The 23,661-nt window shown below is 51.2% G+C and overlaps 9 protein-coding genes across 9 annotated transcripts; 6 read left to right on the forward strand and 3 right to left on the reverse strand.

The window, feature by feature from the left end:
* Nucleotides 1-698: 698 nt before the first annotated feature.
* On the forward strand, nt 699-2,429 carry LOC131215888 (death-associated inhibitor of apoptosis 1-like). Its single transcript, XM_058210284.1, has 2 exons — nt 699-709; nt 1,475-2,429. The coding sequence occupies exons 1-2, from the start codon at nt 699-701 to the stop codon at nt 2,427-2,429; spliced, it is 966 nt and encodes a 321-aa protein (XP_058066267.1).
* Nucleotides 2,430-3,681: 1,252 nt separating this feature from the next.
* LOC131215889 (death-associated inhibitor of apoptosis 1-like) lies at nt 3,682-4,790 on the forward strand. Its single transcript, XM_058210285.1, has 2 exons — nt 3,682-3,692; nt 3,779-4,790. Exons 1-2 carry the CDS (start codon nt 3,682-3,684, stop codon nt 4,788-4,790), a joined length of 1,023 nt encoding a protein of 340 aa, XP_058066268.1.
* Nucleotides 4,791-7,390: 2,600 nt separating this feature from the next.
* LOC131206714 (uncharacterized) lies at nt 7,391-11,973 on the reverse strand. Its single transcript, XM_058199384.1, has 3 exons — nt 10,912-11,973; nt 7,814-7,977; nt 7,391-7,753 (listed from the first exon to the last, which is right to left on the reverse strand). Exons 1-3 carry the CDS (start codon nt 11,909-11,911, stop codon nt 7,535-7,537), a joined length of 1,383 nt encoding a protein of 460 aa, XP_058055367.1. The 5' UTR covers nt 11,912-11,973; the 3' UTR covers nt 7,391-7,534.
* Nucleotides 8,372-9,990, forward strand: LOC131206393 (putative alpha-L-fucosidase). Its single transcript, XM_058198929.1, has 3 exons — nt 8,372-9,426; nt 9,495-9,744; nt 9,819-9,990. Exons 1-3 carry the CDS (start codon nt 8,372-8,374, stop codon nt 9,933-9,935), a joined length of 1,422 nt encoding a protein of 473 aa, XP_058054912.1. The 3' UTR covers nt 9,936-9,990.
* Nucleotides 11,974-12,634: 661 nt separating the features above from the next.
* On the reverse strand, nt 12,635-13,893 carry LOC131214106 (general odorant-binding protein 66-like). The gene is made up of 3 exons (XM_058208471.1): nt 13,732-13,893; nt 13,538-13,660; nt 12,635-13,460 (listed from the first exon to the last, which is right to left on the reverse strand). Exons 1-3 carry the CDS (start codon nt 13,852-13,854, stop codon nt 13,104-13,106), a joined length of 603 nt encoding a protein of 200 aa, XP_058064454.1. The 5' UTR covers nt 13,855-13,893; the 3' UTR covers nt 12,635-13,103.
* A 1,275-nt stretch (nt 13,894-15,168) lies between these two features.
* Nucleotides 15,169-15,943, forward strand: LOC131216367 (uncharacterized). Its single transcript, XM_058210842.1, has 3 exons — nt 15,169-15,309; nt 15,373-15,495; nt 15,563-15,943. The coding sequence occupies exons 1-3, from the start codon at nt 15,211-15,213 to the stop codon at nt 15,920-15,922; spliced, it is 582 nt and encodes a 193-aa protein (XP_058066825.1). The 5' UTR covers nt 15,169-15,210; the 3' UTR covers nt 15,923-15,943.
* Nucleotides 15,944-16,369: 426 nt separating this feature from the next.
* LOC131216233 (protein THEM6) lies at nt 16,370-18,222 on the forward strand. Its single transcript, XM_058210667.1, has 3 exons — nt 16,370-16,878; nt 17,323-17,537; nt 17,603-18,222. Exons 1-3 carry the CDS (start codon nt 16,725-16,727, stop codon nt 17,963-17,965), a joined length of 732 nt encoding a protein of 243 aa, XP_058066650.1. The 5' UTR covers nt 16,370-16,724; the 3' UTR covers nt 17,966-18,222.
* A 105-nt stretch (nt 18,223-18,327) lies between these two features.
* On the reverse strand, nt 18,328-19,013 carry LOC131205300 (general odorant-binding protein 67-like). The gene is made up of 2 exons (XM_058197339.1): nt 18,777-19,013; nt 18,328-18,708 (listed from the first exon to the last, which is right to left on the reverse strand). The coding sequence occupies exons 1-2, from the start codon at nt 19,011-19,013 to the stop codon at nt 18,328-18,330; spliced, it is 618 nt and encodes a 205-aa protein (XP_058053322.1).
* Nucleotides 19,014-20,270: 1,257 nt separating this feature from the next.
* LOC131215890 (general odorant-binding protein 68-like) lies at nt 20,271-21,120 on the forward strand. The gene is made up of 4 exons (XM_058210286.1): nt 20,271-20,507; nt 20,581-20,850; nt 20,910-20,937; nt 21,005-21,120. Exons 1-4 carry the CDS (start codon nt 20,271-20,273, stop codon nt 21,118-21,120), a joined length of 651 nt encoding a protein of 216 aa, XP_058066269.1.
* The last annotated feature ends 2,541 nt before the right edge of the window (nt 21,121-23,661 follow it).

Consider the following 23,661-nt stretch of genomic DNA (forward strand, 5'->3'; position numbering starts at 1 on the left):
AAAGTCACGATGACAAGATGTAGAAAGATAAGCATTTGCCGAAAAACACAAAGTCTAGCAGTGGAGGTGAGATTTGCTTTGGAAATGTATCTCACCAATACGGTTTACTTACAGGATTCGACAACTCGAAGTCGTTTCAAACGTAACTTATCTAGGATCAAATGGTAGCACCAACAACGACACGAGGGAGCAGTTCCGCGCTAGAATGCTGCTAGGATTTATTCTGTTTCACAAGGTTTTTTTATTCTTCAAAATATTGGCCACCGACAGCCACTACTTTCTGCCATCTTTTAGGCAGTTCCTCGATTCCGTGTCGATAGAATTTTATATCATTTTTACCGATCCACTCAGAGACCCTTTGTTTCAATACTTTCATAAGAGGTGACTGGAGATAGGTTTTGTCCGCTTTTAGATTGTGGGGTCGAACGTTGGTGCTTCGAAAAGCTTATCTTAACTGTTAACTGTTAACAGTTTTTTCCTGTAACTTTTTTGATAATCTACTCTGCTATCAGTTAGATATCCGTTAGATAGATTAGAAAAAAGAGTATAAATGAGTATCGAGGTCACTACTGCACAGCACAGTGTCCAGGTTGGGGCTGTTTGGTGTTATTTTGTGCGAATCAACGGTTAGCTGATGCTGATAATGTGAATTCAATCGCAAGCCAAAAGGAAAGGCGATAGTAACAGTTTCGATAACAATGACACGACGGTATGTGGCAATACTGAGTAACCTTCGAACGCAGAGTTGATGCGCGGTCGCGCCTCACTGGACATAATGACCCAATGCTTTCTCTAAGTCGTACTTATAGCATCTTCTCGTCGTTACTTGCCTTTGATATGTCCATCGATCAGTGTCGTGATGTTTTTGCATTCATGTCGTCGTGCTAAATATTTCGTCCTTGTTGCTGTCGCCTGTGTTTTCCGTTAAATATCGGTTACCTGCTTCATTTTTGCGTTTCGTCATTTGTCCATTAGTTTTAGTTCTAAGTTTACCACCTCTCAACATCACCTGTAAGCGTTCGGATGTGCCCTTGTTGTGCTCTCGGTTTCACTCGCGTTTGTCTGTGAATTATCGCCGTGCCGTGCCTTGACTCGTGTTGTTCTGTTGCATTAATGTCACAACCCTGTTGCCTGCGCGCGTAACGAGTTCTGTGCGTCCGTGCTTTGTTTTTCGCGGTGAGTTGGCGCCATCAGCTGATCGCTGTCCAGTTATCTTCACTTTTGTTCGATGCTTTAATGTGAAGCACTGTCACCAATACATCGCATCATCTCCGTAAACCTCTTCAGGTACTATTATATCGCATCATTGATTCGGGAAGTACGGTTACACCGCGACACCACTATACGCGCTGGATAAGATCGCTTATCTCTCCATTGTGACGCGCGCCGCACCCCATCTTCATTGGACATTAGGCTTCGGATCGTTACGGTACGGTACGGTACAGCTCCTGAACATTTTTTTTTTCGAAAGCAGATTACCGGAGGACCTAAACAAGGAAGTCTGTCGCGTGGCTACCTTTACGGGGTGGCCAGTGAGCTTCATCAGCCCTAGTGAGCTGGCTCGGTACGGGTTCTACTACACCGGTTCCGAGGACACGGTGAAGTGCAGTTTCTGTCGCATCGAAATCAGCATGTGGGAGGAACACGACAACGTGATCGAGGAGCATCTTCGATGGTCACCTCGTTGTCCACTGCTAATGAAACTTCGGACCGAAAATGTGCCGATCAATCCGAACTTCCTCGACAATGTACCGGACCCCGTTAGCGATGTTTGTGGTACCGGCATGCGCCATTCCCACAACTCTAGCACCCTGTTTCAACACAACGATTGGTTGGCAGACAGTCAACGATCATTCCACCAACGGCTGGCACATCCCAATTATGCGATCGACGCCAACAGGCTTAGCTCGTTCAAATGTTGGCCAAAATCGATTCGTCAAAAGCCACAGCAGCTGAGCGATGCCGGTTTCTTTTACACCGGCTCCGGGGACTGTGTTGTATGCTTTAGCTGCGGCGGAGGCCTCAACGATTGGAAGCAAGACGATGAACCGTGGGATGAGCATGCAATACACTACCGCTACTGTAAGTACGTGGAGCTGATCAAGGGCCGTGATTTTTGGAAAACCTGTAAAAGGATATCCGACAATCCGGAGCCAGGCACATCCGGCCTCAGGTTATTACCCGAGCCGACGAGCCACTCGTCCCCTAGTGGGGATGCTGAACGCCCACCGACGGTGGAAGGCGACCGAAAGGATGATGAAGTGATTGAAGATGAAAAGCTATGCAAAGTTTGTTTCATTAACGAGTATAATACGGTGTATCTACCCTGCGGTCATGTCGTGGCGTGTTCCAAATGTGCACTAGCCGTTGCCAAATGTCCGCTATGCCAACAACCATACACCGACATACAAAGAGTGTACTTAGCTTAAGCGATGGATTTGCCCGGTACGGTTTCTGTTATACCGGAATCAGGGAACGTGCAAAGTGTAACTTCTGGGTAACCGTTGATTATTGATGATGTCTCAATTGAGCAATGTGACGCAGGGAGACCAGACCACAGTCCAATCATCATACGCCACAGTCCATACGCTGCTGAAGCCGATCGGCTTAGCTCGTTCAAACATTGGCCAACATCGATACATCAGAAGCCACAGCAGCTAAGCGATGCCGGTTTCTTTTACACCGGCTCCGCGGACCGTGTGGTATGCTTTAGCTGCGGCGGAGGACTCGAGAACTGGCAAAAGGACGGCTCCGGCCATAGAGGAAGTCAGCGACAGCCAGGATGCTACAGCGAATCAAAGCGTGGCTGAGGATAAGATTTGCAAGGTCTGCTACATCAATGACTATGATACAGCATTCTTACCGTGTGGCCATTTGATAACATGTGCCGAATGTGCCTCGCTGATGGACAAGTGCACACTTTGTCAGCAACCATTCACCAGTGTGTAATGGGTTTTCGAATTTATAATCTTCCACAGATCCGGATATGCTGTTATTACCCGGACCCGGTTATTAACATGACCTTGCATTGCAAAATTAGTGTGAAACGGTAATTAAAAACGATAAGATAACCGATAAAATAAGTTAAGCGATAAACAATACTTTATTGTATTTTATTGCAGATTTTGATAGTGTAATGTAAGGCTTCACTCAGTTCTATGTTTTTGAATCAGCTTGTATACGGTTATCTTATCTAATCTATGCCTGTTGAACTTATACGTAAAATATATATAATTATGTGATCGAACTCGAAACACGTGTTTACTCCAGCGATATCAAATCGAGAGTGATTTTATTTTTCAGGTTCTTTGGTTATTTCGGGTTACAGGTTATCGGATTAATTGCTATTGAGTGTGTGTGTAAGTGTCGCTATCTGCGCTGTGAGAGGGAGACGTGAGATTGGATATTGGGATTGGGTTTCGTTACTACTGGTCATAACTATATATAAACCCCTGTTGCACCCATTTTCAGTATATTCAGGTAAGTTCAGAGTGTCAGTCATTGTGTGCTAAACTTCTCAAGTGTGCGCAAATGGGAAGGAAATTACAGGATTTGAAATTAATTTCACCCAAGTTGTGCATATGTGGTGAAGGCAAAGTAGTAATTGTAACTGTAATGGTTTGAGCATCATACAAAAGGAAGTAGGAACTTCAAACAATCCCCCTAGTACAACGACCTGGCATGGCTAGCAGGTAAGTTATAATGTTCCGGTGGGACATTCCGTAATGAATCGCGAGAATGGCTGCAATACAGTTTATGTTTTTCTTTTTAAAAATAGGCTTCACGTGGAAATATGTCGTTTGGAAACTTTTAGATCATGGAAACTGCCGTTTATTCGACCAAAAGAGCTTGCCCGATACGGGTTCTATTATACTGGAATCGAGAACCGGGTGAAGTGTAACTTCTGCTGTTTAGAAAATAATGTCTGGGAACCGGGCGATGATATACTCTTATTGCATCTGAACCGGTCACCGGAATGTCCACTGTTTATTAAGCGTGCCTCCAACAACGTTCCCATCGACATTGACTTCCAGGATTACTATCTCGATGACTTACCGTTCGCGCGAAAATATGGTATTGCTCGTACCATCGAATCTGCTCATACCGTTGACGATGATTACTCTGCTGTGATGGGTCAATTGAGCAATGTGGCGCTGGGTAATACGACCATAGTCCAATCATCAGCGTACCCCAGATACGCTGCTGAAGCCGTTCGATTTAGATCGTTTCAGCATTGGCCAACATCGATACATCAGAAGCCACAGCAGCTAAGCGATGCCGGTTTCTTTTACACCGGCTCCGCGGACCGTGTGGTATGCTTTAGCTGCGGCGGAGGACTCGAGAACTGGCAAAAGGACGATGAACCGTGGGAGCAGCATGCGTTTTGGTACAACTTCTGCAAGTATCTTACGCTAAAAAAAGGCCTTATTTTTATCGAGGAGTGTGAAAAGAAAGAAAAGAAAATAGGAGGGACACCATTCGCACTACTCAGTTTCACGCAGACTACAACCAGTGAACCCACTACCTCGAACTTTGCTGATGATGAATCCACACCACCGCCAACACCGACGGCTCCGGTCGTAGAGGAAGTCAGCGACAGCCAGGATGCTACAGCGAATCAGAGCGTGGCTGAGAATAAGATTTGCAAGGTCTGCTACATCAATGAATATGATACAGCATTCTTACCGTGTGGCCATTTGATAACATGTGCCGAGTGTGCCTCGCTGGCGGACAAGTGCACACTTTGTCAGCAACCATTCACCAGTCTACAAAGAATATACCTTGGCTAACACTTTAACTAAAAGATTAACCCGACTCGACTAGTGACTAGTGGCAGTCGTCTGGGCTGCGGCTGCCGTTATTGGATCCATTTGTTCCGGTTACATTTCTGGCATGGGGCGTTTCAGGGACCGGGATACCGGTGATGATGTCTGGCGTTCGCAGACACGGCACGGTGGCCCGACCCAGACTGGAAAGTGGAAGCTATTTCGGGCACGTGCTATTTTCGGCCTCAGACTCGTTTCACGCTGTCTGTCTGCTGGCCGCCGCCGATCGCTAGCCGAGCGAATGGGGACGGAGAACGCCAAAAATGGCAGGCCAAATGGCTTACGAAATTTACATCATTTCTGCGATACTCGATGCCTCAGTAGATGCTGTCCAGTCTAGCCAGACCAGACCCGATCGATAGGATTCTTATCAAACTTTGTGACTCATCGTTAAATCGTTAAATGAATTATGCTTCGTTCTCTGCAACCAGTTTCATGCTTCGAACCAAACGCGACGGGGCGCTTTGTCTTGCCGGTGAGATAACGTTCTTATCGCCGCTCCTTGAGCTGTTTGTCCTTGCGTGACGCAGCCGCAACGACGGTTCCCTCGCAGCATCCATTTGGTACGCCACTTCCTTCTATGCGCCTGGAAATCAGGAAGTTGACTGAATTGATTCTGTCAACGGATCGCGGCCTGGTTCGTGAGTCAGAGGCGCACCGGGGGGGCCTTTGGGGGGCGACTGTAAATCAATCGGATGTAGAAGGTTACTCGAGACTATTCAACCGCCAATGGAATGTGTTGGTTGCCCGGCTTGTCAATCGCTCGACTAAGCAATTGCGGTTTGGTCGATCTTCGACCTACGGGTTACCTGGACTTTGTGCTTCAAAGGGCGCGGGCAGGCTCTTAGCTAACCACTCAATAAGGATGTTTCAAGCGGGCATGGAATACGAAACCCAATACAACGAGATCTGATGAAGAACGAGAGAGTATTGTTTCGTAAAACATGGAATACATCGTGGAGTTAACTTTTCTTGTTTTGTTACCCTCGCCAGTTCCACTTGGCACATCATCTACTTGGACATCCGCATATCCACAATTGGTTCAGCTTCCTTCCAGCTCATCCCGCGATACCTATCGCATCGATTGTGGCGCGGAATGCAACGACAGCGTCAACCACTCACCACCACTTTGTGACACGCCATGTGCGAAGAATTTCCCGCGGCCAAGTTGTGGCGGCGACGCGACGTGAGAAGAATTCTGGTACATGGTAATCAAAACAACGACGGGCTGCCAATTAGCTGCAAATTGCAGGCCAGGCTCGCGGCCTGCAAAACGACACAATGGCTACTGTGGAATTCCTACGTACGCGGACCTCGGCATCGCTGCGATTGATCACGTTTAGCGTCGCGACGTTCGATACGGTCCGTCTGTCCGTCGATTGTTTGCCTCGAAAACAATGTTTTGGAAAACCCAGAATCCAAGCCCCAAACCCCCCAGACTAAGAGTTAATTCTAAGTGCAAAACAAGCTTCGCTTTTAGTGTTACCGATGTCTTTCCGCACGGCCCGTAATTAGTTTATTGCGTTGCTGGCAAACGATGTCACTGTTGGCTGCATCGTCGAGGAACACACTGTAAGCGAGATGACATCTGGCCGGGTTCGACTATTGGCAGATGGCTGCTAATTTGCATTGCAACAAGCTAAGTGGGCCGATGATGGTGCGTGAGTCATCCGTTTTCAGCTTGGATTCAAAACCCGATCATAATTAATGCCAGTGTCTTCAAGTGTACAACTCTTTACCGAGAATTATTAACCAGGGCTCGACCGGATTGTATTGACATTGTAGGCAAACATTGTTTTTGTTCGTAAACCTCAGCTACATCGCCCTGGTCAAATTGTGACTCTTTACTCACTCCCGGCACGAATGCATATCGTGCCATGATGCAATCGCAAAATGCAACGGCCGTGAGTCGCGCCACAAACCATGCCCTTATTAGTCCCGTGGGCCGTGGGTTTCAGCGCACGTGGGGTGCGTTGGGACCGAGCGGTTTATCGGAGAGTGTCTTGGCGCCACCATTCTGGGGGTCCATTGTGGCCTGGTATGAAAATGTCGACTGAGTCGAAAGGGTTTTTCCCTTAAATCTCGTCAAATTGTTCGATCTCTGATGCCGTGTGCGGCGATCGATCCGCTTCGTAAACAACTCTTACACAAGTTCGGAAACTACATCAACAAACAAAATATTCTAACCAGCCAGTTTTCAGCTGCGTCATCGTTGTAAGTGGAATGACGATGTGGTAGAAATAAACACTTGACCCCACTCTTCGCGGAATGGCGCCACTCGGGGAGCGTTTAGCGGAAACGGCCGCCAACTATCTCCACCAGCCATTGCTGTTCTCGGGGCCGATACACGGGGAGGGTATGCGCAATAGAAGGTTGAATTCCTGGGGCCAGCTATTTCTCAGCCTTCGCCGACAACCTTCACAAGGCTGTTGATCATGTCGGTCTCTGACTCATCGTGTGGGCAATGAGTTGGGCGAGTTAAATTTGAAGGCTGACAAGCAGCTCTAGAGTTCAGAAAAATCTAGAAAATGGTGACACTCAGATAGTTACTTTATTCAGTACGTTAAAAATGACGTGCAGCTTAATGATGATATATGGTTGCGATGGGGCGAGGACAAAACTGATGAACTACACAAAAGCCGTGATGAAACGCTCTCTCTCTCTTAAACCTACATCTTCTATTCGATTGCAGTCCAGTGTGCGCGGGTTTACTGGATGTCGAGTACTACCGCTTCGCTCGCGGCATTCCGTAGCGTTTTGTAACGGTTCGTGTGGATGGCCATATCGATTAGGTTCGTGTTGGGGAAGTAATCCAGCAGGACGGCGTTGGCACGCAAACTCCACGGACCCCCCAGCAGGTGCATTAGCTTCGGGTTGACGACGGTGGCCCGCTCGTTGGGCATCATGAAGGACGCGTCACCCTCGTTCTGCAATTAACAGTGGCCGTTACCGTAAACGTAACCCCAGGGACCGTTGCGCAAACTTACGTAGCTACCCTGAAGCCCTTGGACGCCGTGCAGACTCCAGCCGATGCCTTTCGGCGAATCCGGATGCTTCTGCGAGAAGAGATTCTGCATGAACTCGGCCAGCTCCGTGTGCTTCAGGAACGCGCTGGAATGCTTCTTCCACGGTTTCCAGATGATGTCCGAGTCTGTAAAAAGAGTGAAGATCACAATTTTAAAAGGGTTTCACCTGCGAAAAGCTTTCATCGCGGACGCTCCGAACAGCTCGACAGCTTAACGCCTGAAAGTATGCAACGTGCATAGCACCCAACTCATAGAACGTAGCACTTTTCTCCGCATCTCGGCTGGAGGCAGCAGGATGATTACATTCTCTTTCTATCTCCTCAACCCATCCCGACGACAATGGCATCCGTTATCGGCTGTCATGGGGCACATTCACTTTTCCAACACATGACCAACCAACCCTATCAACCGGAGTGGCCTGACCGATACGCACACACAAGAGTGTGCCCCCCGGGAAAGGAATGCAATCGACCGGTTCGGAATCGGTCAACTGATCCCACTTTTTAGTGCTTGTTAAGAATGACTTTCGCGTGGACGTGTTTCGTGTTGGCGTTGTCCGCCGGCTGCTTGGCGGCTGCCAACCGCCCGGAGACCGGTAAGTATGAGCCGACCTGGGAGAGCTTGGACTCCCGGCCGCTCCCGAAGTGGTACGACGAGGCGAAGGTGGGCATCTTCATCCACTGGGGCGTGTACGCGGTGCCCAGCTTCGGCACCGAGTGGTTCTGGATCAACTGGCAGGGCAGCAAAACCGAGAGCTACGTGAAGTTCATGGAGAACAACTACAAGCCGGGCTTCACGTACCAGGACTTTGCGAGCGACTTCACGGCGGAACTGTTCAACGCAACCGAGTGGGCCGAACTGTTCCAGCGGTCCGGGGCCCGCTATGTGGTGCTGACGAGCAAACACCACGAGGGATACACACTGTGGCCCTCGAAGCACGCGTTCGGCTGGAACTCGGTCGATGTGGGACCCCACCGGGACATTGTCGGCGAGCTGGCCGGTGCGATCCGGCAGAGCACGGACCTCACGTTCGGTGTTTATTACTCGCTGTTTGAGTGGTTCAATCGGTTGTACGCCAGCGATAGGCTGCACGCGTTCATGAAGCGCGACTACGTGACGGGGAAGGTGTGGCCCGAGCTCCAGGAACTGATCAACACGTATCGCCCGGAGGTCCTGTGGAGCGACGGTGACTGGGAGGCGCCCGATGGGTACTGGCAGGCGAAGGAGTTCTTCACCTGGCTGTACAACGACAGCCCGGTCCGGGACACGATCGTGACGAACGATCGGTGGGGCATGGGAACGCTCTGCCTGCACGGGGACTTCCACACGTGCTCCGATCGCTACAACCCGGGCGTACTGCAGAAGCACAAGTGGGAGAACGCCCTGACGATCGACCGGAACAGCTGGGGCCACCGGGGGAACGCTCGGCTGGAGGACTTCCTTACCAGCGGCGAGCTGATCGGCGAGATCGTCACCACGGTCAGCTGTGGCGGAAACGTGCTCATCAACGTTGGCCCAACGAAAGCCGGAACGATTGATCCGATCTTCGCGGAACGATTGACCGACATGGGGCGGTAAGTAAAACCGTGCTCGGAAGCGTTACGGGCGAGCGTTTTCACTGTTACCCCCGCCCGGCTTTCAGCTGGCTGAAGGTGAACGGTGAGGCCATCTACAAGAGTCGTCCCTGGACGCACCAGAACGATTCGCTCACCGGAAGCGTGTGGTACACGGCCGCCCGACAACCGTCCACACTCGACACCAACTTCACCACGGTTTACGCGATCGTGCTGGAGTATCCGTACAAAACGAACAGCGTGGAACTCGGCGCTTTCGGCAACCAGGTCACGAAGATCGTGCAAATCACGATGCTCGGTTTCGCCACACAGCTTAAGGTAGGGTCTCAGCTCACCAGCATCCGTTTCTATGTCTCACTCGCTTCCTTCTCTCTCTCTCTCTCTCGGTCCAGTGGAAACCATCGGCCACCGGTATCGTGGTGGAGTTTCCGGCGAAGAACGAGATCGACCGGCTCAAGCTGCACCACGCGTGGACACTGAAGATCGTCGTTTCGTCCCGGTGGCCGTAGACAAACGGGCGGCAACGTTCATATCGGTCACCCTCGGAAGCGACTAATTGTGAGCCCCAGCGGCACTTTAATTGGACGTAATAAACGAGCATTATGCAATGAACCGTCTTTTGGGGGGGACCTCCGGTGGATTAAAAAGCCTCTGCGACAGTCCTAAAGGTAAGGTCGCAAACAAAAACGACCCACAAGCAAACGGGGTAACCAATAAAAGCAAAGGCTCGTATCACGGCACCCCGGGCACCATCCTCGCACTCTGGCCTGCATCTTTCGCTGGCCGAGTTCGCTGTTGGCGAGATTTCGGCACGGCCGAAATCAGTAATCCATTGCGTCACAGCGATGCCACGATGAGTCCGCAGGCGCGAATGTGGGTCAGTGTCGCCCTGCCCTGCGCTAGGAAGCCCCCATGTGGAGGTGTGTTTTTGCCAGGACAAATGGCGCACAAATCGGCTCGCTGTGTGGGGGGACGGTTTTGCCTCGTCCACCTAATGCCGTACCGGGTGACGAATGTCAAGGACGGTGCTGGAAACCCGCGGCACTCACGGCGTTTGTGAGGTTTGTTTGTCGTTTTAGGGTCGGAACAGAACCGAAGGAGGACGCGCACTAGAACGGGCGCCTTGCCAGTTAATGGTGGCCCCTTGGCCCTTGGCTGTGTGAAACGCCTGTTTTGTGTGATCAGACGGCGATCAAACGCACGGCGTGTTGTCTTAAGCGCTGAAGGCCGGAAGTGCCTGTGTGGTGCCGGCAAAAACCAGGCACTGCAACCCGCCCCGAACACGGATCGCCGTCACGCGTCTTGGCTGCTGAGTGAATGCAATTTCGTACAATCAATGCGCAAATCAGCACACTCGCCGCGTGGCAGCTGCAGCGGCCTGTTCACGCCACTCAATTGGATAATCGCCCCTCCTGGGGGGGGGAGCACATTAACACCGCGCGGTGCTTGATTGAAGCACTCGCGCCTTGGCCGCAGGGAACTTACCATTCAGACTGGCCTCGTGATTGTAGGTGATGAGTATGTACTTTCCCTCTCGCCGCATCTCGCCGATGGTGAGATTGTACGACTCACCATCCGGCAGCGTGCCGTCGGCGATGTCCTGCTCCACCGCGTCGGATCGCCGCCGGTACACCAGATCGCCCAGCTCCTGCTCGAGCAGGGCCAGCAACGCGGCGTGCTGCTCGGGATTGTTGTGGAACCCGAGCGGGAAGCGCCGGAAGTCCATGAACACCGTTTCCTCCGAGAGGATCACAAACCGGCGGATGTCCTGCAGGATGGGGACGAGCGAGGCCACGCGGAAATGCTCGTTCATGATCCAGAAATTGCGCGTTCCGTTGTGGGAGCGATAGTAGCCGATGGAGAAATCGAGATACCGCACGCCGAACACGAGCTGGCTCCAGATGTCCAGGTTCTGCCGGAAGCCAATCTTCTTGAGGAACACGTTGCCCACGTTGGCGCGCGTCTGGTAGCACCCGGAGCAATGTGTGCCCGGCAGAAAGAGGTCCTTGAGCGTCACGTTGCTTAGGCCACCCTCGGTGAACATCCAGGTCGGTTGTATCTTGAGACAGTCGAAGTACTGCAGCTGCCCGTCCTGGCCGTAGCTCGTGAGATACAGATCGAAACAGATCGGTTTCGTTTTCCGTTTCGGGATTCGCTGTAGGACTTGCTCGTGGCTCCAACCGCCCGGTAGCTTGTGGCGGCCAAACTTCACCTCCGTCACGATCTGTCCGCTGCGCTCCCCGTTGACCAGCACCTTCGCGACCGGTGGTGCATCCGAGAGGGCCGGATTCTCCGTGTACAACCCGATCCAGTCGGGTGGTGTCTCACACCCCGGGCCCCAGTTGATCACAAGTGGTGCATCCTCCATAGTGCGCGACAAGGCCGACACGGTCAGATACACGGGGCACGTATCGGCGGCTGACACTGCGGTGGCCACTCCTATGCTAACGGTGACGACGATGATCAACCTCCGGACCGAACACATTATGTATTTGTTTGCTCTCCACAGGCCACTGGGAACACGCACTCGACCGTCAGCGGTCAGCTTCAAACGACGACTGGCCACCGATGCGGTTCACCGAGCGCGGCATCTTAGTTTATATCAACCGCACGATCGCCGAGCATAATCATCGCCGCTGTGTCCGCTCTGTCTTTCCCATAAGGCTCCCTCATCGGCCGTGTGCTCTTTCTATCCCATGTCTTGGATTGACGATAAAAGGATTCATCTGTCATCTAAACCCATAAACGAGGAAGAACACAATCCGTACCGATAAGGACAATCGAGGGGTCATGTGCTACGGACGGAGCGGTTGGGAATCTAAACACGGTCCAGCAGCGCGTACCGTGCGGATTACGGATTGTTTGCACACCTGGCAGAGCTAGTGTCCTGAGTCACAACACCTGGAACAGGTGTACCATCTCTTGCGGCTAAGCCGCTTCTGTAGCCATATCTTATCGATGAACCTTCTTGGCGGGAAGGCGCCAAAATTACCCCACACGTCCGGTAACCGAGGCCCGTGGCGTAGTGTCGCATGAATGAAACCCCGTACTGTTGATTGGATAATTAATCTTTAATTTATTGGCCCGCCTGGGAGCAGTTTTGGGGTGCCGGAGTTCATCGTGATTCGGGGAAATGATAATTCAGTAAGGATACACTTTCTTTCGGAGGATAAGGATGGGTGCAATTAAATTTAATGGTGGTGTTGGAATGTTGGCTTAAGAAATTTATTAATTGCGGAGCAAATTGGTTCGCTCAATGGTTGAAAACTGATAGCAATCACTTAACCGCGAGCCTTAATCCTTCAGCCGTTTCGTTAACGAGTTGTTTGACAATTTATGATCAAGCATAAGTTTTGGTAGGTTGTTTAAAATGAATTTTACGGCTTGTTAAAAGTCAATTTCAATAAGCGATCCTCAAAAATTGGAGCAAAGTGTTTTTTTTGCCATCGAATCGAACAATAAAGACAAAACCTTGTTTGAATTCAAAGCAGGTTTGCAGCGGCACAAATACTTACAGCGGCACGCATTCGGATGCTAGCGCCATCTGTGCCGTACTAAGAGAAAAATGTTTATCCAAGTCAACAACCAACTTTAATCTGAAGGTTCGGGCACTTGCTCAACCTATGCTGTTTTTGTGTTTAACTTCACCTCTGCTTTTACACAAAATAACGGGCACCTTAAATCATCGGGCACATGCTGCCGTACTCGCGCAGTTTGTTGCAGTTTTCGCTCTCCTTGAAAACGGCGGGCGGGCACTGGGCAAACATCATCATGCCCATGCAGCGTAGCACCGTACCGGATACGGGGTGACAGATTTTCTCCCCCTCGAAGGCTGGCTCCAGCTTGGCCCCGGCTTCGATTTCGTCCTTCTTCTTCTCCGCCAGCTCGAAGCACGCGTTCGTGGCATCGCGCACCACCGCCATCCACTCCGGCTTGTCCTTGACCGCGTCCATAAACATCTTCGACAGATCGTCCCGCTTCAGCATCCCGTCGGCGTACATCATGGTCGCGTTCATGGCACACTCGGCGATGCACTGTAAAATACGGCCACCACGTGACGCTACTAAGTGACGGTTTGGTTTTGAAAATCGCGTTCGAACTGCGTTCTTACACATCCGCGCGGAATGCCGTCCATCTGGAGCTGTTTCTTCGTTTGCTCAATGTACTGCTGGTAGCAGTCCATCATGATGGTTCCATCGACCAGCATTGGCGTTGCGCAACATTCGGCCGGTTTCTGGGAAGAAAGAAACGGGGCGATCATCGATCAGCGGGCTCGGAGTAAGGGGGCCATCACCTTGACCGTACCGTATCGACGGGCGGTCCACCGGAGCAGGGATTTTCCGCGACACCAAAGTCAACCAGCAGCGCACCAGCCACGAGCAGGAACTTCACCACACCACGCAGTTGGGCCACCATTTTACGGTTCATCACTTTGCGAGCCGTTCGATGCAACTGAGATCGACCCGAGGGCTGCGGGTTACGTTTTTATCCGCCCGATCTCGCGTCTCGCAAATCACGGACGAAGCAGAAACAATCAAATATCCACTTCCGGTTTTCACCGCCCTGCTCTCACAGACCGACCGGTGCAATAATAGGAATGAAAGGTGCACGCGAACGGCAAGGCTTATGTGAGTGCAGCGGTGGTGCATCCCGGCACCCTGGTGACAGTCCGGGGCATCCAACTGCACTTGCTGAAGTCCATTTTTGCCTCATCATTGCGCACGACAATCGGTTGCGTCGCTGGATGGCAATTGTGGGCCGGATAATCGACAGCGTAATTAGTGGTTCCATGGCACAGGGCCCTTTCGGATGCAAATTAGCGCAACGTATGTGTTCGTCTAAGCAGATCAGGTGAGCAGCGCATCGTTTGCTCCCCTTTCGCTGTATGGGATTTTAATAAAAGTTTACGGAGTGAACTGAACTGATAAATTTCCCAACCTTCCATCGTGCAGCCCTTGCGTGATGGCGAAACGGCCATTTTTCGATTGTTCGTTACCCGTAAGTGGCCTGTCAATTTCAGTGATCGTACCATTCGGCACATTTGTTCACTTCTCGAATGAGCCCAGTCAGCCATTCAATCAAATCGGTCTATCATTTTCGGAACGGCTCATCAGTCAGTGAAGGGCTGAAAGGTAAATATAGGGCGTTATTTGGTGTGGATTTAACATTGTTGCTGTTGATTGACGGACGAGTGACTCGCGAATGATTACTTTACTTAGGATAATGGAAATGTAATGGAACGAAAACAGCACGGCTTGAACTATTCGCTAAAAAGAAAGCTTGTTTAAACTAGAACCGATCGCTATGAACTGAACCGTCGTACTGACTGCCTCGGTTTACCGGCAAGACGGTTTCAAGTGATATCTCGAATACCGACCGGCGTTGACTTGCTGACTTGCTTTTTATCAATAGTGATACTTCCGCCGTGAATTGTAACTAAAGCAACCTACCGATGTACTAATTATCTCCAATGAAACCCTTTAAAGTCGACTGAAAGCTGAGTGACACTTTGAAGGATTGGTGTGACCGGGGGGCCATTTCAAAGGCCAATCGGCTCAAGACGCGTGCGAATTTATTGAAATGTCTACAGTTGATGTCTTGATTATAAATATAGAGAAGGATGCTGTACGTCAGATGAAATAAAAAATTTTGCGGTGTGATCAATCGAATTGATATCTACCGACCAGTTTTAGTATAAATGCTGCTTAGAATACCGAGAGTTGCAGAGGTTTTTAGGTTGACTGACTGCGAGTTTAGTACAAAGAAATTCAGTTGTGTTCCCGAATGAAGAGTTTAAAGTTTCTCATTTTTGTCGCGACAGCTCTCACCTTTCGTCTGGTTTTTGGTGACAACCCCTGCCTGAAGGGACCACCCGTTCAGAAAGTAAGTATAAATTTGCTACTTCTCCCTTCCCCTGAAATAACTGACCCACTGTCTATCCCCTAGAACGCAGCGGAATGTTGTGCCACACCGTCACTGGTAGAACCGAGCGCCTTTATGGCGTGCCATTCGAAGTGGATCGGTCAAACGAAGCGTCAGATGGCGATCGGTGGCATACCGAGGGGTTGCGTAAGTAACAAGCCTTCAGACACGAAACCACGAAATGGCAAATTTATCTCCACTCTCCACCCAACAGTGTGTGGCTGAGTGCGTGATGAACCAAACCGGTCTCTACGCGGCCGGTAAAATCGATCGCGAGGCACTGACGCAGCTTTACCTCGGCTCGGCCAAACCACTGGCCCCGGAGTGGAAAAAGATATCCCTGGACACAATCGACAGTTGCTTCAAGATGGCCGACGGCATGAAGGACGAAATCGAGGCAGGCGCCAAACTGACGCCGGCCTTCGACGGTGAACAGATTTGCCATCCCATCTCCGGCACGATCCTGGCCTGTATGGGGATGACACTGTTTGCCGACTGCCCACCGAAGCTGTTCACCGTTAACGAGGACTGTCGGAAGCTGAAGGCGTACCACAGCAAGTGTCCATTTTTGTGAAGCTGTGCGAATGCGGAAGGAAGTGCGTAAGCATGGTAAATTGGGAAGGAATCTGATTTAAAATAAAAATATACACCACTGCACTGCAAACACTGAGTTCGGCGCGTGGAAGCGATATGGCTTCTCACAACACCGATAGTGAGATAGCTTTCTCACGGCGCTACTCACAATGTGCCGTTGGCACAGTTTCTGTTTCTGTTTACATCCGTCGCGTAAAAGGGAACCGATTGCATTTCGTACCCTTCTTGTATCCTTGTATGTGTTAGAGCCACGGCGACTGGTGCATCTGTCCACCGCACACAGGAAAACCATCGTCCGACGGTGCCGGGCGCCTGCGCGCTAGTGACCAAAACAAACGAGCAAAACCTCGTCGGAAAGTTTGTTATCCATCGCTCGGTTGCGGTGGTTCCTTCGATCGCCCGCTCCAAGCTGTCATCTGAACACCGACGGTCCAGGATTTCGCGGCGTTTCGTCCATTGGCGCTCCGAGGATTAGATCGTGAGGATGGTTTGAGTGTCCCGTGATTGGACGGGCAGTGTAAGGAAGTGCACGGTCCTTCGTTTCGTGAATTCCACTTCTCACATTCCACGCACCGTCAAACGAACCATCGCTGTGCTGTGAATAGCAACAAAAAAAACGAAAAGGAATAATGGTGCACTGATGGTCGATAGTGGCAAGGTAAGGGACCTGTGAGCACCGGAAGGCCGGAAGTGAGCCCAGCTGTCAAGTGGCGCCAGCTTTCAGCACTTCGGCACTGCAGTCCTTGCCAGCCGCCCAGCAACGATCGAAGCAAGCGCCCGCGATGCTGTGCACCGTGCTGGGCATCGTGCTCGGCGTGCTGGTGGCCCTGTACGGTCTTTTCGAGCTGCACTACTTCCTGCGGATGTGCCTTTGCGTGGTCTCGGCACGCTTTCTCAAGAAACGGATGCACATTCTGGACACGAGCAGCGTCGTCGGTGAGTAGTGGCGCCCCTCGCTTTCGCATACACTTTACACGTCACGCGCTATAATTAGCATCGCTAGTTATGCGGTTTCGATCGGACCGACTGCCGGACGCTCGAATCTTGCCCTTCCGGCCCGGCGATTTATCCGATGAATAAAACATTCCGTGGCCCGAGGCTTTCGATTAAATCAATAACACAGCTCCCCGGAGTGATGCCAGGTGCTTTCTAATGAGATGTTGTGCCTTACTTCTTTGGGCTTAGGTTGAGTGACGGGCAGAGTAACGTCCAATGGTTCCTTCGATGGAGGCGCATGGTGTTTGCATTAGCCTTTTGTTGGCTGAAGGATTTGATTTTATTTTTAAATAGTTTTTTTTGGCAAAACTGAGTTATGCAATTCCAGAAAGCATCAATTTATTTGTTGTGAAAAGTTAACAAATTAATTACAATCTCTTGCAGGGCTGTGTCTAACGAACGACATCGACACGTTGCTGTACCACATGAACAATGCGCGGTACCTGCGCGAGGTGGACTTTGCTCGCGTCGACTTCTACGAGCGAACGACCCTCTATCGGACCATCCGAAGCAAAGGAGGATCCGTCGTGCAGGGGGCCACCACGATCCGCTACCGACGGTTCATACGTCCTTTCACACGGTTTACGATCAGTTCCAGGGTAAGCATCTTCTGGTGGAGCCTCCGACTGCAGGAGACCAACTAACCTCGCTCTTTGCCACGCAGATCGTGTACTGGGACGATCAGTCCATCTTCATGGAGCACCGGTTCCTCGGGGCGAACGATGGCTTCATCCACTGCATTGCCTTATGCCGGCAGCGCGTCATACAGTGCTCGGTGGATGACGTGATGGCGACCCTGCTCAAGAGCGGTCTCAGCTTACAGGTCCACGGCCCCGCGGCGCCAGCGAAACATTCGGCGACGTCCCAAACCAGCTCGACCGAGTTTCTGGACAAGGCCGAAAATGGTACCGGGTCGGGCGTGACGGTGGAACCGGCGCGCCTCTCGAAGCCGGACCTACCGCTCGAGGTGTCCAAGTGGCTCGAGTGGAACGAGATCTCCAGCGCCAGCTTGCGGAGCGAGTGCTGAAGGGGAACCGGAGACCAATCGGGCCAAGCGAGCATTTTGCACTCTTCACTGTTACTCGTTGTCCTTGTCGCATCCTGTTTCGCTTACGGAAGGTCTATTAGAACTCCAGCTCCATGTCATCGTTCCGCTGATCTCAAAAACACCCTTGCAGTTCCCCCTTAAGAGTTCCCCCTCTATCTCGTTGTTGACTCCTTCTCTGCGTAGTAGCTAAAGTAAACGGATAAAGTAATAAAAGTCACACGGCGTTCGATTTCTAGGACAACGGAATGGACGGAATTCTGTGCTGTTTGCGTAGCCGTGTGTCCGTCTTTATTCTTCACTTATCCTTCCTCCGGGATTCCCAGTCCGCAGACACAGGGAACTCACTGACGGAGGGCGCTGAAGGGACAGTTTTGCAGGAACGTCCAGATGGTGGCACACTCGTCCGTGGTCGAGCGCAGCGTCGTCGGGCAGTTACTGAACACCGTCGTGTGGATACAATCCACCAGGAAGCTGGCCTGCGGTTTGCACACCCGACCACCATTGCTGCCAGTGGTCTTCCTTTGGTCGGCGACCGCCTTGCTGAAGTCCTTGGTCTGCCTGGATGACTTCGCCAGGCAGTTCTTGACCGCACCCTGAACCACACTCAGCCAGGGGCTGTTCTGGGGCAGGCTATCGATAAACACAGAGTTCAGTGTCTTCTCGTTCAGCACGCCCTGCGCATTGTAGATCGAAGTACTGTTCAGGATACACTCGGACATGCACTGTTGAGGGGAGATGATAGATCGAGATTAACGTCCTGTAAAGAGGGCAGCGGTTCTTGCAATCTTACATCGGTTTGCGGGATGCCACTAGCACCCTTCGTGCTGCCGCTGGCAGCATCGATCGGGAACTGCTCGAAGCACTTGCTGACGACGGTCAGGTCGAGCAGCTTCGGGATGGTGCAGCACGAGAACGGATCCGTCTGCAGGTCCAGCTTGGTACAGGAGCTCGGTGCACCCGACACGACCGCCGAGAGCAGCGCCGAGCAGCAGAGCACCAGCAGAGTCTTACCGGTGATTGGATACATTTTCACACCTATCGGAGCTGTCGATTACTTTCTGGGGCGGGTGTCCAACTGAAGCGATCTGATGCTCTCTCGAACCGATCGGCACGTTATTTATACTGCCACTGGGGCCGTTCGGTACCTGGCCACGCGCGAAGGTTAATGAAGATTTAATAGTTTAAAATTAGAACCACGCTTGAGAACGGGAGAAAGCTCGGTCGTTAACAACTCATGAGTCGCTAACGATCATAATTTATTAGTAAGTGATCGGTGGGGAAATTCACGAATTAATGCCACGAGCGGCGTGTCTCGATTGTCCATCAAATAGTCATTTGACCAAAGCCCGATTCCCGCCCGATCGACAACATCCCACTCAGAATTGAATTCAGTGTGATGGCGAGGAACTCAGAGGATAATGATTACGAACCTGCTTATGTGAGGTCGAATGCTTTCGAAGCACCTCGACTGATGCCTGGCGCAAGATGCCCTGAGCGGCTCGATCGGTTCTTTGACTGCATGACGAAAGCAGGTTTAGGACAAGGTTCTCTAGTTGGGATTAGTGCCATTTAAGCTTAGTTATGGTACTGTTTTTTTTCTCCTAGAACTGTCCCGACTTTGACTTCAACACACCAAGATGCATCGGGGTGCAGAATTTGGCAAAGACCTCTAACTGCAGCTTTTCGTTTGGCAACTGTTTGGTAGAATTAGTTGAAAGCAAGCCACCATTGCCTTCGAGATAAATCGTAATAAATAAAGGCGGACAATTTTGGGTAGATATATGATATTTATAATACATTCTTCCCCATAGACAAATTTCAGTGTATGATCGCTTACGGCCACAAAAACTGTCCTCCATTTGCACCCCCATTGTTATGAACCTTTCCCCCCCATTTCGCTCTCGTGCGGCCCAAAACACTGACTTTGTTTTGATTTTCACCCAAATTGCTACAATCTCCGTTGGGGTGTGTTATTGAAATGGAATTTTGGTTGGACGCTCGAAAAAGCGACAAGCTTCAGGGGGATCACGATCGCCATTTGCAAATTTTACTTTTGTGACCTTGGGCGGGAATGGGAAAAACCACCCAACCCAACTTGCCAACTCAAGCGGGATGGCCAGACACAAAAAAGGTCGAATTAAGTTGTTGGTTTTTGGTAAGCTTTTTTATTAATAAGCCCTGCGGGAATGGCGCGACATAAAATGGGGTCGCTAGCGTGGTGCTAGCGGCAGTACTGGACTAGAGGGCGAATCGCTCTGCCGAACCGGAGAACCGAACGGAAATAATGGCCACTAGCTTCCGCCGATCGATCGTGTGCTGCTGGGGTTTGCTTGCCGTCGTCGGATGGTTCGTTCCGATCGCCAATGGTGAGCCGAACCCGATCTGTAAAACGCTGCCCGCCATGGACAAGGGTAACCACGATAAGGGCTGTTGCGACGTACCGCAGGTGTTCAACAACCAGTCGCTGCACGAGTGCTTCGGTAGCATTCCCGAGGGTCCGCCGAGTCCCCAGAGTGGTTGTGTAAGTCTGACTGGCCATCCAGCTGGCCAAGGTAACGGAGAGAAGTCACTGTTTTGTGTCTCTTCCCGTGCAGGAGCTCGCGCAGTGCATCATGAAGAAGCATGGATTCGTGAAGTCGGACGGCCGTTTGGATGCCGATCAGATCCGCGCGTACATTAAGGACACGATCAAGGCTTCGAGCGAGATGAAGCGACTGATGGAGTCGATCGTGCTGGAGGAGTGTGGTCCGATGATAGAGGCAGAGCGTGCCAACATTGAGAAACTACTGAAGCCGGCCATCGGCCAGTGCTCCGATCCGATTCCGGCCATGCTGATTACGTGCGCCGGCGGCAAGTTGCACACGGTAAGCTCCCAGATTCGCAATAGATGTCCTGCAACTAACTTGCGTTTCCTCCTTTTCAGAAATGTCCGACCGAAAGCTACACTGATTGTGAGTGACAATTTGAGTTGACGGTGTCCGCATGGGACTTACGTGCCATTCTGTGTTCCCTTTTCAGCCAAGCTGTGCAACGACTTCAAGAGCTACTTCTCCACCTGTACCGGGTCGGTGGATGATGTGAGGGAAATGTTTATGGCATTCCAAATGCACACGCTGCCCGCAGGAAACCCATAATGATGCCCCCCCTCGAAAAGGACACAACAAATTAATTCCCTAACGATCTGGCGCAAGGAGGATCTGCTAATTTCGTTTCGCTTGTTAACGGCCGCTCTCGATGGACTGTGACAATAAAGCAAATTTCTATCTCTGATTTCTTCACATGCATGTAAATTCGTTTTAAGTTATCATTTACAAACAAAAAATGGAAGTGTTTTCATTGTGGACCTCAAATAATTTGGACATTCTGATGAGGTTTTGATACGGTTTTAACGAGCCTTTCGTGAGTGTAACCCAGTATAAAGGGGGTCTCCCGACACATAGGCACCTCAAACGAGGTCACCATGAGTCCGTACGTACCGCTAATCCTGTCAGCGTTCCTGGGCAGCGTTGTGGTAAGTGTGGGAACCTTCCGTAACGTAACCGGCTGAAGCATGCTCTCCGCTTCATCCTGCAGGTCCTAGGACAAACGATGAACCCTGTAGATTTTAGGAAGTGCGCATTCAACACCACCATTCAGGACTGCTGCAAAATGCCAAAGCTGGTGGACAGTTCGGTTTTGAAGAAGTGCAAAGCGGAACATGGCCCACCCAAGCCCCCGCCAAGGGCACAAAATGGACACGAACACGGCCCACGCGGTGGACCACCGCCGGTAAGTTGCGTCGCGGACCTTGAGATGTCGCGAGCCCTTCTAACAAACTCTGTTCGCAAACCGCAGTGCATATCGGAGTGTATAGTGACCTCGATGGGCGGTTTGACGAACGGAAAACTGAACGCCACCGGCTTCAAGAACAGCCTCCAGCCGATCATCCAGAGCAATCCTACGTTTGCCACCGCCATCAGCTCGGCCGTCGATCAGTGCCTCCAGACGTCTTCGGTTCCTGCGAACTCCTCAACGACGTCACCGGTGGTTCAAGGTCGAAGACCGGGGTGCAGTGCCACGGCGAATGCTTTCCTCAACTGTGTCCATCAGACCGTGTTCCAGGTAAAGGGGGTCCGGGAAGACGCCTCTGCAGGAAGCGTTTGAAACCGCCCGTTTGTTGTTTTCTTGCAGAATTGTCCTGATACGGCCCAGATCCAAAACCAAGGATGCTCGTTGGTGGCAGCCAAGCTGGCAGATGGATGTCCTTTCTTTAGTTTGGCGAAACCGGAAGGTCGCCAGAATTAAGCACAGACCATGAATCCCGCAAGTGGTTTTCCGATTTCCGATGCGAGAGGGAGAGAGTTCGATCTATCTAATCAAACATATTATTGTACCCGTTCCTGCACACTTTCTGTTCTGTCCAAAGCTGGTTTTGGGAAATAAAAGCAAACGTTCAGCAAACAGTTGTACCTTTCTCGAACATGCTTGACTCATTTCTATGTATGGCCCCTTGGTGTACTAAATTAAATTCCAACGTCCCCACGTCATTGCCAATTATGAACGCCGTAGTTAATTTGGTGGAAATAAATGTACGATGAACGGACGAACAATGATTCCCTTTCATGATTATGGACTGAAGTATGACACATCGCGTTCGGTCTCTTTCGGGGTTTTTCGGCGCGCTCTCATGCATAGCCCTTCATAAACGCTGTCTGGCATCCGTAAATAAACGGAATTTTTTGAAAAAATCGTCTACCTGTTTTTAGCATAACATTTGTTGGGGAATTCGGTGAGCCAGCTCAGAATGGCAGTATAAAATGATGCCTTTGCCGATCGCTCACTATCATAGAGTTGCTAGGACTGGAACGGGACGATTCTTTTTGAAATATCAATACCACGAACTATGGTTGCCGTAGTTCTTGTGGGTTTGGCCATTTTTGGTGTGGTAAGTAGCGTACCTCATCTTGTTCTCGGCGGCTCCCCGTACGAATCAGAATTTAACCCATCGCAGGTTGCGGGCCAACAACCAGCGATTGACGCATCCTGCTTCCAAGCGAATCAGACCGTTAGCGCGCAGGATTGCTGCAAAATCCCGCCATCGGTCAGCTCGGCCGCGATGGACCAGTGCCGCAGCGAGCAACCGAGTCCTCCGCCACCGCCAACGGATGGCTCGTCCACTGGTGCGCCTCCTCAAGGAGGAGGAGGAGGGAGAGGAGGAGGACCAGACGTAAATCAACAGATCGGCCGGGGGTTACTTTTAGTACCGCGGTTCAACTCTTCCGAATCTCTTCCCCATACAGTGCATGATGCAGTGTGTCCTGACGGCTATGGGTGGGTTCGCCAACAATGCAATCAGCGCGGATGCGATCAAACAATCGTTGGCCAGCACGATCGGTAGTAGCGATACGACTTTGACCTCGCTCGTCAGCAGCACGGTTGACACGTGCGCCAGTCAGGCTCAGAGTGGAGGCTCTGCTTCTTCCTCGGACGGCAGCTGCAGCTCCGCACCGGGAACCTTCATGAACTGTCTGGATACGGCCCTGTTCAAGGTAAGCACCATGGACGGGCATATTGAAGCTGCGGATCGAGACTACTACGGTGCGATCCTTTCAGAACTGTCCGACCAGCCTGTGGACCGATAGCAGCGACTGTCAGGCCCTGAAGCAGAAGCTCGACAACGGATGCCCGTACTTTAC

Source organism: Anopheles bellator, chromosome 1 (assembly GCF_943735745.2).
Source record: "Anopheles bellator chromosome 1, idAnoBellAS_SP24_06.2, whole genome shotgun sequence".
NCBI lineage: Eukaryota > Metazoa > Arthropoda > Insecta > Diptera > Culicidae > Anopheles > Anopheles bellator.

Bases quoted from the DNA above. Each gene is read 5' to 3' on its own strand.
- LOC131206393 (XM_058198929.1), top strand. From the start codon at position 8,372: ATGACTTTCGCGTGGACGTGTTTCGTGTTGGCGTTGTCCGCCGGCTGC. The intron at 9,427-9,494 runs GTAAGTAAAACC...CCCGGCTTTCAG, and splicing joins CGATTGACCGACATGGGGCG to CTGGCTGAAGGTGAACGGTG. The intron at 9,745-9,818 runs GTAGGGTCTCAG...CTCTCGGTCCAG, and splicing joins GTTTCGCCACACAGCTTAAG to TGGAAACCATCGGCCACCGG.
- LOC131206714 (XM_058199384.1), bottom strand. From the start codon at position 11,911: ATGTGTTCGGTCCGGAGGTTGATCATCGTCGTCACCGTTAGCATAGGA. The intron at 7,978-10,911 runs GTAAGTTCCCTG...CTCTTTTTACAG, and splicing joins TCACGAGGCCAGTCTGAATG to ACTCGGACATCATCTGGAAA. The intron at 7,754-7,813 runs GTAAGTTTGCGC...TGTTAATTGCAG, and splicing joins AAGGGCTTCAGGGTAGCTAC to AACGAGGGTGACGCGTCCTT.
- LOC131214106 (XM_058208471.1), bottom strand. From the start codon at position 13,854: ATGAACCGTAAAATGGTGGCCCAACTGCGTGGTGTGGTGAAGTTCCTG. The intron at 13,661-13,731 runs GTACGGTCAAGG...CTTTCTTCCCAG, and splicing joins GTGGACCGCCCGTCGATACG to AAACCGGCCGAATGTTGCGC. The intron at 13,461-13,537 runs GTAAGAACGCAG...CGTATTTTACAG, and splicing joins ACGGCATTCCGCGCGGATGT to TGCATCGCCGAGTGTGCCAT.
- LOC131216367 (XM_058210842.1), top strand. From the start codon at position 15,211: ATGAAGAGTTTAAAGTTTCTCATTTTTGTCGCGACAGCTCTCACCTTT. The intron at 15,310-15,372 runs GTAAGTATAAAT...TCTATCCCCTAG, and splicing joins AGGGACCACCCGTTCAGAAA to AACGCAGCGGAATGTTGTGC. The intron at 15,496-15,562 runs GTAAGTAACAAG...TCCACCCAACAG, and splicing joins GTGGCATACCGAGGGGTTGC to TGTGTGGCTGAGTGCGTGAT.
- LOC131216233 (XM_058210667.1), top strand. From the start codon at position 16,725: ATGCTGTGCACCGTGCTGGGCATCGTGCTCGGCGTGCTGGTGGCCCTG. The intron at 16,879-17,322 runs GTGAGTAGTGGC...AATCTCTTGCAG, and splicing joins GGACACGAGCAGCGTCGTCG to GGCTGTGTCTAACGAACGAC. The intron at 17,538-17,602 runs GTAAGCATCTTC...TTTGCCACGCAG, and splicing joins GGTTTACGATCAGTTCCAGG to ATCGTGTACTGGGACGATCA.
- LOC131205300 (XM_058197339.1), bottom strand. From the start codon at position 19,013: ATGTATCCAATCACCGGTAAGACTCTGCTGGTGCTCTGCTGCTCGGCG. The intron at 18,709-18,776 runs GTAAGATTGCAA...TCCCCTCAACAG, and splicing joins GTGGCATCCCGCAAACCGAT to TGCATGTCCGAGTGTATCCT.
- LOC131215890 (XM_058210286.1), top strand. From the start codon at position 20,271: ATGGCCACTAGCTTCCGCCGATCGATCGTGTGCTGCTGGGGTTTGCTT. The intron at 20,851-20,909 runs GTAAGCTCCCAG...CCTCCTTTTCAG, and splicing joins CCGGCGGCAAGTTGCACACG to AAATGTCCGACCGAAAGCTA. The intron at 20,938-21,004 runs GTGAGTGACAAT...TTCCCTTTTCAG, and splicing joins GACCGAAAGCTACACTGATT to CCAAGCTGTGCAACGACTTC.